This window comes from Lynx canadensis, chromosome D1 (assembly GCF_007474595.2).
Source record: "Lynx canadensis isolate LIC74 chromosome D1, mLynCan4.pri.v2, whole genome shotgun sequence".
Classification (NCBI taxonomy): Eukaryota; Metazoa; Chordata; class Mammalia; order Carnivora; family Felidae; genus Lynx; species Lynx canadensis.
Window position 1 is genome coordinate 101,160,593 of NC_044312.2, and position 13,500 is coordinate 101,174,092.

Here is a 13,500-nt window from a genome sequence, read left to right on the forward strand (position 1 = left end):
GTCGGTTAAGCGTCCAACTTCAGCCAGGTCACGATCTCGCGGTCCGTGAGTTCGAGCCCCGCGTCGGGCTCTGGGCTGATGGCTCAGAGCCTGGAGCCTGTTTCCGATTCTGTGTCTCCCTCTCTCTCTGCCCCTCCCCTGTTCATGCTCTGTCTCTCTCTGTCCCAAAAATAAATAAGTGTTGAAAAACAAAAAAATTAAAAAAAAAATTGGTATAGTTCTTACATTTTAAGATAAGAGAAAAAGAGTCTAAGTAAGGGTTGGATTTTATGGCCTACAAATTAGTAAAGCAAAGCAAGTTTAAATTAAAAAAAAAATGTATCTCAGCCCCTACACTAGCTCTTTGACTGTATGTAAAATTGGGATTAAAATATCCTTGCTCCTATTTGAGATAAGTCTGTTGAGGCTAATGCTTCCTACAAAAGCAGGTAGGTTGTACCTTCCAGGATTTTGATAGATTTTTTTGCAGAATTGAAGATGAGGTGACTGAATCAATTTGGAAGGGCCAGCTTTCATTTTTTTATTTGTATTTCATATATTTATTGTGTGCATATTTGTAAAAGTGGAGAATATTTATGTAATGTTTCCATATTTAAAGCTAAGTTTAAATGGCCAAGTTCCATGTTCTTCCTGAAATTTATTTTGCTTTTCTACACGTCACCACCATGAGGGCCAGGACCTTTCACATCTACTCCTAAAGTCCATTACACTACATGGTAGGAACTCAAAAAATATTTGTCAAAGAAAGAAATAAAGTATTCATCTCTGTTTTTGTACACACCATCTTGAAACCCTTACTACGTGCAATTGATTTGAAACTTTGAAAAGCTCCATGTAGTATAGAGAAGGGAAGTGTCTTTTCTTTGACTTTTTTATTTTATGTGATTATTTTATGAAAGTTTTATTTCAATTAACAGATGAGAGAAAGGAGGAACTGGGAAGAAGTGAAGAAACCCAGCTATGGTCATAGCTTGTGCTATGTGTTTGTGCCAAATGAGTCCTTCCGGCTCCTGATACGAGGTTCTCTCTCTAAGCCACATAAGCCTGAAATCGGGATGTTGTAAATCTAAAATTCAGCGACTTTAATATTAACAAGGGAGGCATTGTAAATAATATGAAGGTGTTGGAAATGTAAGTTCTTTTTTTTTTAATTTTTTTAATGTTTATTTATTTTTGAAGGAGAGAGACAGACAGAGTGTGAGAGGGGGAGGGGTAGAGAGAGAGGGAGACCCAGGATCTGAAGCAGGTTCCAGGTCCTGAGCTGTCAGCACAGAGCCCGACGCGGGGCTCGAACTCATGAACCCGCGAGATCGTGACCGGAGCCGAAGTCGGATGCTTAACCGACTGAGCCCCAGGCGCCCCGGAAATGTAAGTTCTAATTTAAACAGCACGCTTATGAATTCTTTGGGTATCTGATGATGCGTTGGAGAATTGTCTCAAAGAAATGTTCGACTGGGGTAAACAAGGGAACCAGGGAGTCATTGAATTTTTTGCCCAGTTTGCCAGTTTGAGATTTAGTTAACGTGAAAGAGCAACAGAGACAGAAAGACAGTGTTTAAAACTATCTTGCTTGTTAATTAATGAACTTTTTCTACTCATTTTTTTTTCTTATGAAAATCATGTTTTTCTTCAAGGCTGTATGAAGAAAAGTATTAAAAATGAGCTTAGATTCTTGGAAAGGACTAATGGTAGGCTTTACAGAGGCACGTTGGCAAATTCATTGAAAATAAACAAAAGAAAACAAGAAAACAAAAAAGGGGCATCTGGGTGGCTCCGTCAGTTAAGCGTCCAACTTCAGCTTGGGTCGTAATCTCACAGATCATGGGTTCGAGCCCCACATCGGGCTCTGTGTTGACAGCTCAGAGCATTGAGCCTGCTTGGGATTCTGTGTCTCCCTCTCTCTCTGTCCCTCCCCCACTCACGCTCTGTAAATAAACATTTAAAAGAATTAAAAAAAAAGAAAATAAGCATATTCACTATTTAAATTAAAGCTATTTTAAAAATATCTTCTATATATTTTTTCTGATTACAGGAATACTGAGAATATATGTAATAGCCTGAAAAATGGTCCTTGGGATGCACTTTTTATGGAATCGTCATTATTTCTACAAGAAATAATTCAGTCACCTTAAAAATATAAGAAAAATGGTGAAATCATGATTTATTCATGCAATCTTTCATTTATTAAAAAAAAATAATGATTGAAGTCCAGTATGTGTCTAGCAAGTGCCATTCATGCCTGTTTGAATTGCTCTAGCATAGTGTGTGTCTCTCAATATTAAGTATTTAATTCTTTTCTTTTCATCTATTTCCGTCAAAAGATATGTCACAGCCACTTGCTCCTCAGCTGGTACCACATTTTCTTTATTTCTGGCTATACTCTTGATAAATATTAAATGGTTCCAACCCAGAGTCATGACTTAGAGTGAGACAAATGAGTTACTCATCTTGTGTGCAAACAGCTCAATAATGAAGATAGTAAGATTTTTATGCAGTATTTAAAAAATGCAAATTCCACCATAAAAAAAACCCCAGAATTCTATTTATTTATTTTTCCAAGTTTGTTTTAAGGAATTCCAGCTGGCTAACATACACGTAATATTAGTTTCAGGTATAGAATTTAGTGATTCAACCCCCCACCCCCTTCCAAAAGAAAAAAACCCCGGAATTTTAAATAAAGACAGGATTCTATCTTACAGTTGTGTAATTCACCTCACTTGCTTGGATTCCAGCCTGGATATTTCAAACCATCAAGCAGATGAATTACTCCAGGAAAAAAAATCCATCCCCTCTAAGCTCACCTTTTCCATCTTCTACATAAGATGTCTGTGCATCTTTGTTTATGACATGAGCGAGTATGACCATTAATATTATTCCTTTTCACTCTACAAAGTAACCTGATCTGTTAAATTATATGTTAAGCCTATTCATAAAAGCTTAGAAGTACTTTAAAATGTACTATAGGAAGCTGATGAGATAAATGAATTTATTTTTACAACACTCATTCGAATCCACACCATGCTCAGTCAATATTTCCCATGAGGACTTCTCATTTTTCTTTTTTTCAGGAAAACCTGTTGAGACTTAGCTGCATTAGACCATGGAAAATATGAACAACGTCACTGAATTTGTTCTGTTGGGACTTTCCCAGAACAAGAAAATTAAAAACTTGTGCTTTCTACTATTCTTATTTTGTTACATAGCTATTTGGATGGGAAACTTGCTCGTAATGATTTCTATCACATGCAGCCCGCTAATTGACCAACCCATGTATTTCTTCCTTAATAACCTTGCGCTCTCAGATCTGTGTTATACCTCAACAGTGACACCCAAGCTAGTCACCGACTTGCTGGCAGAAAGTAACATGATTTCTTATACTAGCTGTATGGCACAGCTTTTTGCCATGCATTTCTTTGGGGGGATTGAAATCTTTATCCTCACAGCGATGGCCTATGACCGCTACGTGGCCATCTGCAAGCCCCTGCACTATACCATCATCATGAACAGGCAGAGGTGTTATACCATAGTCACTGCTAGCTGTACCGGGGCATTTCTGCATTCTTTTTTCCAGTGTCTCCTTACCATCAATTTACCTTTCTGTGGCCCCAATGAAATAGATCACTATTTCTGTGATGTGTATCCTTTGCTGAAATTGGCCTGCACAGACACCTACCAAGTTGGGATCCTAGTGGTTGCCAACTCAGGCATGATGGGCTTGGTGACCTTTGTGGTCTTGGTGCTGTCTTACTTGTTGATATTATACACCATCAGGGCTTACCCTGCAGAGAGCCGCACCAAAGCACTTTCCACCTGTAGTTCCCACATCACAGTTGTTGTTCTGTTCTTTGTGCCTGTTCTCTTCATTTACATTAGACCAACCACAACTTTCCCGGAAGACAAAGTGTTTGCTCTCTTCTACACCATCATTGCCCCCATGTTTAACCCTCTCATTTACACATTCAGAAACGTGGAGATGAAGAGTGCCTTGAGAAAAGTGTGGTGCCAGAAACTATGTTTTATTGGAAGGCAAATCATCTGAAAGGCATTTTCCCTCCTCATTACATATCTTATGCGACATTCATTGTCTTGAAAAACCATGAACTCCGCTCTAAGAAAAATAAGAATAGACATCAGTGTCAGTGATATTCTCTCTACTTAAGTTCATTAAACCATGAATTTTTCTCTAGGAAATATAAGCATAGACATTGGGGTGACTGCATTAATATAATAATTTACCTTGAAATACTTTCTTTTTTCTTTATTGTTTCTTATTTTTATTTTTCCCTTGTAATCTGAGTCCTCATTTCCTTGCTGAAGTTCTGTTACACTTTTCTTTGATATATTTTTCCTTTGGATTCTGTCCATAAGTTGCTAACTGAAAGTCCCCTTTTCTAATCTCCCTATACTTTAGATTCATGAATGAAATCTTCAGATGTACATAAACTGCAATCCTATTAATCATCCCAGACATAAACGGTCCTCCCTGTGTTCTCATCAAAAAGGAGCATCAGAAACTTAGAATCATGTTTTCCACTTAGCTCTTTAGTTTCCATATTCATTGCAACAATTTAAAAGCAAATACTATTTAAATAAGGTCTGAGGAATAAAAGCATTATTTATGTAAGGAATAATGGTTGTATAAAAACCCGAAGAGTTTTTCTAAAATGACTTAATTAGATCATTTAAAAAGCACAGCATTTTAATAATTACAGAAATATTTGCTATAAAAATCCTCTTTGTATTGTGATAAAAAAGTGGCATTGGTAATAAATAAGGTAGCTATATAACACATTCTCCAAACTGAGCCTCATTTGAGTGTAAAATGGGGATCTACTGATACTTGTGCTGACACAGCCGACATAAAATGAGATTGCACCAGGAGAGTAGGATGTTTGGCTACTTTTAAATGTATGAGAAGTATGGATGCCTTAGACAGAAAAGCTAGTGGCAGTTACATTGTAGAATCTCCACTTAATATTACTTGGGGCCAATGTGACTGTAAAAACCGATATAAATTCTGGCATTGAAGCTACTTGTTTCAACATGCTTAATTTATTTAATTTAAGAATATGCTTAAATTTATTTTTTCCATTGCCATCAGAACGAAAACTATAAATTTCCAATTTCTATAGAGCATCTATAGCTCTGGATATCCATTGATGTCTGTAGAATTGAAAAGTTCTTCAAATAATTGAAGTAAATAACTGTTTTTATCTTAATTATTTAATGAAGTCAGACACATTGGACATCATGAAAGTGGAACAAACATTATATTGCACAGCTTAGGGGGGAAATGAACAGAGACTGAATATATAAACAAATACATAAATAGAGCAGCAAAAAAAAAAAAGTCATAGCAAAGTGTACAATGAAAAATTTTAGGGAGTTCAAATGGAAAGATATGATTGGTTGTTGACCCACTTGAATTTAAATAAGTAAATTTAAAATAAAAACTAAACTCTAATTCTCTGAAAAAAAATGACTGGAGAGCTGTCTTCAGAAAGGGCATGTTTGTAAAGGTATTAAAATTTTGGGGCACCTGGGTGGCTCAGTCGGTTGAGCAGCCGACTTCGGCTCAGGTCATGATCTCGCGGTCCGTGAGTTCCAGCCCCGCGTCGGGCTCTGTGCTGACAGCTCGGAGCCTGGAGCCTGGAGCCTGTTTCAGATTCTGTGTCTCCTTCTCTCTCTGACCCTCCCCCATTCATGCTCTGTCTCTCTCTGTCCCAAAAATAAATAAACTTAAAAAATAAAAAAATAAAAATTAAAAAAAAAATTAAGAGAATTGTTACTAGAGCAATTGATAAACTAACTAGGTCTTTAGTGAAATTCTTATGCAGCCTAGGTCATGACACATGTCAGTTTATACGAGTTCATTAAAGGTAACTCTTGGAGTAGTAAGACGACTATTAACGAATGCTTTATTTTTAACACTTGATTTTGGTTTACACTCTTAAATTTATTGTCTAATGAAAATTACTTGTGATTATATGTAACTAGTATTACAAAGTAAAATAATAACAGAGATGACAATTATGATTCAAGTGGTGTCTTACAACACTCAAAATAAAAAAGAAAATATGACGTTAGCAACATAATTAAGCATGTGAATGAATAATATCTTCCTACATGAGAGACCCTGGAAAGACAACTAGTCTTTCGTCCTCTTTTTCTTCTTCTGTAAAATGGAGATAATAGTAACTGCCTCATAAGGTAATTATAAAAATGGAAGGATATGAGTATTGTTCTTAGAAAAGAAACTGCTCAAAATAATTTTTATTGTTGTTATTATCCCCTAGCATCTGTAAATTAATTTCTGTGGAACATTCAAATTAAAACATTTTAACATAAATATTTGATTTTATACTTTGAAATTTTTATTTTAGAATTATAAGCATAATGATTTTTGTGACTTATGTCCATACATGTATAAGTAACATTATAATAAAGCATGATTTCAGTCAACACAAGTTATTTTTGAGGATCTTTTTCTTAAAAAGCTCTAAAACTGAGGCTCCTTGGTGGCTCGGTCAGTGAAGCGTCAGACTAGATTTTGGCTCAGGTCTGTAACTCACAGTTCATGAGTTCGAGCCCCACATCGGGCTCCACGCTGGCAGTGTGGAACCTGATGGGGATTCTCTCTCTCTCTCTCTGCCCTCCTCAGTTCTCTCTGTCTGTCTCTCTCTCTCAGTAAATAAATAGACTTTTTTTTAAAAAAAAAAAAGCTCTAAAACTTTAATTTTGAATTATCCAATTATTGGCTTTATTTTACAGATGAGTAAACTGAAATTTAGAGGTTAAAAGTTTTCTAAGCATCAAACTGGAACCTAAAGAGGCAATTACATAGTTTGGTAAAGAAAAGACTTTTGGGGTGCCTGGGTGGCTCAGTCAGTTAAGAGTCCGACTTTGGCTCTGGTCATGATCTCACGGTTCATGAGCTCGAGCCCTGTGTCAAGCTCTATACCGACAGCTCAGAGCCTGGAACCTGTTTCAGATTCTGTGTCTCCCTCTCTCTCTTTCTCTCTCTCTGAGCCTATTTCAGATTCTGTGTCTCCTCTCTCTCTCTCTCTCTCTCTGTCTCAAAAAGAAATACATATTATAAAATTTTTAAAAAAAGAAAAATAAAAATAAATTCTCGTATAAATTGATGTCAACAGTCAAAGTTTATCAGGCTTGCCAGCAAGAGGGAAATTTTCACACTAGCCAGATCAAGATTTCACTCTTTTTTGCCTTTTTTTTTTTGATGTTTATTTATTTTTGGAGAGAGTGTGAGTGGGGGGAGGGTCAGAGAGGGGGACAGAGGATCCAGGATCCGTAGCAGTTTCTGCGTTGACAGCAGCAAGCCTCATGCAGGGCTGGAACTCATGACCATGAGATGGTAATCTGAGCTGACATCGTGACCTGCACCAAAGTCAGATGCTTAACCGATGCAACCACCCAGGTGCCCAAGAGTTCACTCTTGATGGTGTCATGTATAAAAGAAAAGGTAGAAGGGGTGCCTGGGTGGCTCAGTTAAGCATGGGACTCTTGGCCTCAGCTCGGGTCTTGATCTCAGGGTCGTGAGTTTAACCCTGTGTTGGGTTCCACACTGGGTTTGAAGCCTACTTAAAAAGAAAAAAAAAGAAAAGGAAAGGAAAGGAAAGGACAAGGAAAAGAAGAGAAAAGAAAAGAAAAGAAAAGAGAAAAAGTAGAAGACGGAGTCAGATAAGATTTTCAGACTAGATACAACTGAGGAATGCCTTGTTTAAAAAAAACAAAACAAAACAAAGCAAAACAAAAAACCACATAGTTGGGTGAGTGAATCCACCTTCTCCAAAGATGCACTTCTTTCCATTAACTTTCATCAGAGAACTGCTTAAATATTCCATTCCCTTGTACTTGCTGACTCACTCTATCATCTATTTATCATTTATCCATCATTTTTCTCTCTCTTTTTCCTATCAGCATCCCCTATCTATCCCATCAGTAAACCTGCTCTATATTTTATATGAAATACTATTTTAAGATTATTTTAAACTTGAATTTAGATAGTAAGTGAAAATCTTTTACTTTGAAAAGGTCCTTCGTTTGGAGAGATTTATATTTTCTTCCTTCCTGCAGTACAAGTAGTTGTGGTTACTCCTTGATTATATATATTTTATGTCAAACCAGTTAAAATAGCATGAATTCAGCCATACTAATCTTTGCTACCCATACACATTTTGGAGGATCTTGTCTGGATGATTGGATCCAGGGTAGAATCCTGTCTGGTCTGGATGAAGCCAGAATATTTAGAAGTAGAAAAATAAGCAGAGAAGGTACATATCAGAAGTATCTAATGCCTAAGTAGGTCATTAAGCCATGAAGGTGGTTCCTATAAGGGATGAGAAGCAGAGCTATGTGACAAGATATTTATAGATTCATTCAATAAATATTTATTGAGCTTCTATATGTGATATAGACTTTGCTGGCTACTAGGAAATTAGCAGTAAAATAAATACGATATGCCCTTACTTTCATGGAACTTAAAATTTAGCGAAGCAAGAAAACAAGGGAAGCACACCCGGAAAAGGAATATGAAAGAGTAATCCACTGATGGCATTTTGCTGTTTAAGTCTTGCCTTTTGCATGTTGTGACTGATTTTTCCATTGGCAAAGAATCAGAGAAAGGGGGTGTGTGATGAGAAGATACCCATTTACATTTAAAGATGACAAGCCTTCAAATCATTGACTTCCCTTTCCAAAACCTTGCACCGCACCAAACTTTCCTTATGGCATTTTTCATCTCTGTGTTTCTAAGTGTGTAGATAAGAGGATTGAGCATGGGGACAATAATTGTGTAGAAGAGTGTGAACACTTTATCTTCCGGTAAAGTTGTGGCAGGTCGAATGTAAACAAAGATGACGGGTGCAAAAAACAGGATCACAACCGTGATGTGGGAGCTGCAGGTGGAAAGGGCCTTGTGGCGGTTCTCTGCAGAATATGCTCTCACATTGCATAATATCATGAAGTAGGAGGCCATCAAAACCACGAAGATCCCCAGTCCCATCAGGCCAGAATTGGCAATGACTAAGAAACCAATTTTGTGTGTATCAGTGCAGGCCAGTTTCAACAAAGGATATACATCACAGAAATAGTGATCTATTTCATTGGGGCCACAGAATGGCAGAAAAATTGCAAGAAGAAACAGGCCAATGGAATGCAGAAACCCACCTGCACATGATGCTCCGAGAATTGAGTTACATCGTTGTCTACTCATGAGGATGGCGTAATGGAGTGGTTTGCAGATGGCCACATAGCGGTCGTAGGCCATTCCTGTGATGATGCAGACCTCGATCCCCCCAAAGAAGTGTGTGGTAAACAGCTGTGTCATGCAGTTATGATAGGAAATGACCTTCTTCCCTGTCAGTAAGTCAGTCATTAGTTTGGGTGTCACAGTGGAGGTGTAGAGGAGGTCTGAGAGGGCAAGGTAATTAAGGAAGAAGTACATGGGCTGGTTAATTAGCGGACTGTAGGTGATAGAAGCCATAATAATCAGATTCCCCAACCAGATAGCGAGGTAACAGAGTAAGAAAAATAAAAAGCAGAGGATCTGGACTCTCTTACTCTTAGAAAGTCCCAGGAGAATAAATTCAGTAACATTATTCCTATTTTCCATGATCCGATGCTCCAGAAAGGTATCTGAGAGGACAAAAGTAATGAAGCAAATAATTGATGAGACAATGGAAATCTAATATTCAATTAAAATGGCCTGATGCATATTTTAAGACCTTAGCCATTTGGAGATCCACTGAAATCACTCATTCATTTAACAAAATCCTTTTAAATATCTAGTGCCAATACTCGTCCAAGAACTTTGGATAGCATGGTGAATTAAACAAAGTCCGAGTTTTTGTGTAGTTTACATCCTTTTGTGAGAAGACAGGAAATTATGCTCCCTAAGAATAAAAGAGGGATATCTAATAGTGTTAAGTATTTATTCAAGTACTAAGTCAAAGTATACGTATTAATGTAAATAGTGTTAAGTGTTAATTCCATCAATGTTAAGTGAACAATTTTAGGATGTAAACTGGAGAATTTACTTGAACAGATGGTTTCTAATGAGGTCACAAAAACAGTGGAGGGCATGTGAGTGATTTATACAATGCTGGGCATATAATCAATGTTAAATAGATACTAACTAAAAAAAACTGGGGTCGCTTGGGTGGCTCAGTCGGTCAAGTGTTCTACTTCAGCTTAGGTTAGGTCATCATCTCACGGCTTGTGAGTTTGAGCCCCGCCTCTGGCTCTGTGCTGACAGCTGAGAGCTTGGAGTCTGCTTCGGATTCTGGGTCTCCCTCTTTCTCTGCCCCTCCCCTTGTGCTCTGTCTCTCAAATATGAATAAACATTTTAAAAAATTTAAAAAAAAAAGAAACAACTGGCAAGTACACAGTTTGCTAGAGGCTTAAAGGAATAACAATACAGGACTAGAAATGACCATTAATCCACTAATCAAGTAATTCATGATAGAACTAAAGAGGAAGTTATTTTTCTAATTTGCCCTGTAGTTTTGAGGGGTTTATAAGAGAAAATAAGTATAGAAATTACTCCATGAAATGTTTATATTACTTAAGAGTTCTTTGTAGCATAATGTAGCTACTGTTCTGTTTTTCCTATTTCTTTCTCTTGCAGGATTATAAGAAAACCAACCTTACTTTTAAATTTTTCTTGTTGGTTCAGTAATTTTTATTTTATTCTTTTAACTGTTTATTTATTTATTTTGAAAGAGAGAGAGAGAGAGAGGGAGCACCTGAGCAGGGGAGGGGCAGAGAGAGAGGGAGAGAGAGAATCCCAAGCAAGCTCCATGCTGTCAATGCAGAGCCTGATGTGGGGCTCAATCTCATGAACCATGAGATCAGGACATGAGCCAAAATCGGGTTGGATGCTTACCCAACTGAGCCACCCAGACGTCTCTGGGTCAGTAATTTTTAAATGAATTAAAACATGTTTATACATCACTGATATCTTCTGCTTTTCTGTTAAATTGGATGTATTCTACTACAAGAGAAATTAAACTTAACAATAATTAAGAGCCATGTAGTTGAAAAATATTAACTTTAGAATTAATACTTAGGAGTCATTGGTGCTTCTTTATAAGAAATATATATCCAAAGTGCAAACATTCTTTAGTTTATATCAAGTTATGTTATATCCAAGATAAATTAATTTAAATATTTAAGTAAATTATTAACAATGGCTATTTCATGATAATTACACTACACAGATTTTAGTTTCCCAATTTATACTTTTTTTATTGCCCAAAACTTTTACCATGAACCTCTATTCATTTTTAGAAAAAGATATATTTTATAAATATGTGTATTTTATACATCTAATGTTTATGATGTAAGTGAATTTGAAAGTGTCTTTGTAAATTTATCTTTTTATCCTGTCCATTTATCCTTTAAATGTAGTTTAAAATATTGAAGGATTATGCCCACTAGATTCTGGAAGCCCACTTAGATTTTTATAGGAAACTGAGGCCAGGGGTCACACTGAAAATTATTTATCCTTAAGTGAGAATTTATTGAGAAACAAAAATGTTTTGATTTTTGTCAGGTTTTTTTTTTAGTTGAACGATAACACCCACAAATTTGCTAAATAAAAGGAATGTTTCAATTCTGTGTCAATAATACCAAAGATCTTGCAATGTCAGACAAAGAAATAAGGATTCAGAAAATGCCAAAGCATTACACAATTTTAAATACTGTTGTCACAAGACTGTGACTCAGCATGGGATGAAGAAATGATATGAGGGGCGCCTGGGTGGCTCAGTCGGTTAAATGACCGACTTCGGCTCAGGTCATGATCTCACGGTTTGTGAGTTCAAGCCCCGCGTCGGGCTCTGTGCCGACGGCTTGGAGCCTGGAGCCTGCTTTGGATTCTGTGTCTCCCTCTCTCTCTCTGCCCCTCCCAAGCTCACGCTCAGTTTCTCTCTATCTCTCAATAATGAATAAACATTTAAAAAAATTAAAAAAAAGAAATGATAGGAAGATCAATGTAAATTTCTTTTGACCCACTCCATATTTTTTTCTACTTATCAACCCCTTCAAAATAAGCAGTGTTTCAGAAAAGTTATTTGAATTGCCTTTTTTCAGGTGATCAATTACGGTTGCCTAAGTTGGAAATATACAAAAAAGTGGGCTCCTTTAATTTCAAAATATGTCCTCAAACACAATACTTTAAAATAATGGAGTTGCTTTCCTCCATCATTTTCTTCCTTACCTTCTTAGAGAATCTGCCCACACAAGTGGCATGATTCTAGAAAATGATTTCTTCATATTCTGTCAAATAGAAGCAGTTATACGACATTCCAGGTAATTATCTGGTAAGTGCACTGTACCAATAGATCTTTCCCCATCCTGTTAATTGCTTATTCCCTACAAATCAGACTCCCATCCATACGATAAACAAGTTGGATTAGATAATCTTTGAAGATCTTGCTCCCCTGACTTTGACTGTATGACTCCCGATTCATCAGTAGTTTGGGGAAGACATCTGTCTGCCTCCCTCATGCCTTCCCTGCTCCATTGGATAAATTGAAACTGCAGAAAATATAGTATTAGCAAGTTCACTGCCATTTCTGTGCCTCAGTTTCCTTCTCTGTAAAATTGAAGTAACAATAATACCTCCTTATAGGGTGACATTTTGAAATAATAAAGTTAATAAGTGGGAAATTTCTTAGAGCAGTGTCTGGAAAGTATTAGACGTTTAATAACTGTTAGCCACCTTCCACAATGACTGAACGTAAGATCAAAGCCCTAGAGAAAAATGTGAGTAGACCAGATCAGAAACTGTTATCTGATACTATCCCTGCCTTCACAATATTAGGAATAACAAACTTTGGAGATGGACCCTAGTTCTTAACATAGCCCTGATACTTAAATCCAAGATTCTTCACTTCCTTGAACATTTTCTTCCTTCTTCCATAAAATGAACATTGCAGTGCCTAACTTACAGAATTACTGAGAAAGTCAAGTAAAATAATGCATATGAAGCTCAATGTTAAAAAACATACTAGTTGCTCCCGTTTCCTCCTTGCAACTTCCTGTAGTGTTATAAACGTAGGAGATACTCAGGATATTCAAGCGGTAGGAGATCCCACTAATTAAGAAGTTAAGTTCTAGAGCTATATAAAATAAGATATAGGACTTGGCTCCAAAATTCATGGAAAAATCTTGGGAAAAATATGTAACCTCATTTCCTTCATTCACAAAATGAGTAATACTGTAACTCTGAGGTCTATTGTAAAGATTTGATGAGTTTATTTATGTAAAAGCTTAGTACAGAACCTGGCATGTAAAAATTAGATATTTGATGAATATTGTTAGCATTAATATTTTCATTTTTGCCATTTTAGTGGACATAAATATAAATTAAGAATAATAAGTCAGATTATGATTCTTATTACAAATTGTGAATAGCTTATTAAAAGCACATATTTCAACACGGGTAAATGAAGGTTAAGTAGATTAGACATAGCA

The 13,500-nt window shown here is 36.5% G+C and overlaps 2 protein-coding genes across 3 annotated transcripts; one reads left to right on the forward strand and one right to left on the reverse strand.

Moving 5' to 3' along the window:
• The first annotated feature begins 3,100 nt into the window (after positions 1 to 3,100).
• Positions 3,101 to 8,326, forward strand: LOC115525861 (olfactory receptor 4P4-like). 2 transcript variants are annotated; one of them, XM_030333270.1, is made up of 2 exons: positions 3,101 to 4,013; positions 8,295 to 8,326. In XM_030333270.1, the coding sequence occupies exons 1-2, from the start codon at positions 3,101 to 3,103 to the stop codon at positions 8,324 to 8,326; spliced, it is 945 nt and encodes a 314-aa protein (XP_030189130.1). The 2 variants fall into 2 exon arrangements, with proteins under 2 accessions (XP_030189130.1, XP_030189131.1); XM_030333271.1 differs by lacking the exon at positions 8,295 to 8,326 and having other exon boundaries at positions 3,101 to 4,039.
• A 369-nt stretch (positions 8,327 to 8,695) lies between these two features.
• Positions 8,696 to 9,634, reverse strand: LOC115526373 (olfactory receptor 4P4-like). The gene has a single exon (XM_030333783.1). It carries the CDS (start codon positions 9,632 to 9,634, stop codon positions 8,696 to 8,698), a length of 939 nt encoding a protein of 312 aa, XP_030189643.1.
• Between the last annotated feature and the right edge of the window lie 3,866 nt (positions 9,635 to 13,500).

Coding starts and splice junctions, on each gene's coding strand:
- LOC115525861 (XM_030333270.1), top strand. CDS start 3,101: ATGGAAAATATGAACAACGTCACTGAATTTGTTCTGTTGGGACTTTCC. Junction 4,014..8,294: donor AGTGTGGTGCCAGAAACTAT/GTTTTATTGGAA, acceptor TAAGCAGAGAAG/GTACATATCAGAAGTATCTA.
- LOC115526373 (XM_030333783.1), bottom strand. CDS start 9,634: ATGGAAAATAGGAATAATGTTACTGAATTTATTCTCCTGGGACTTTCT.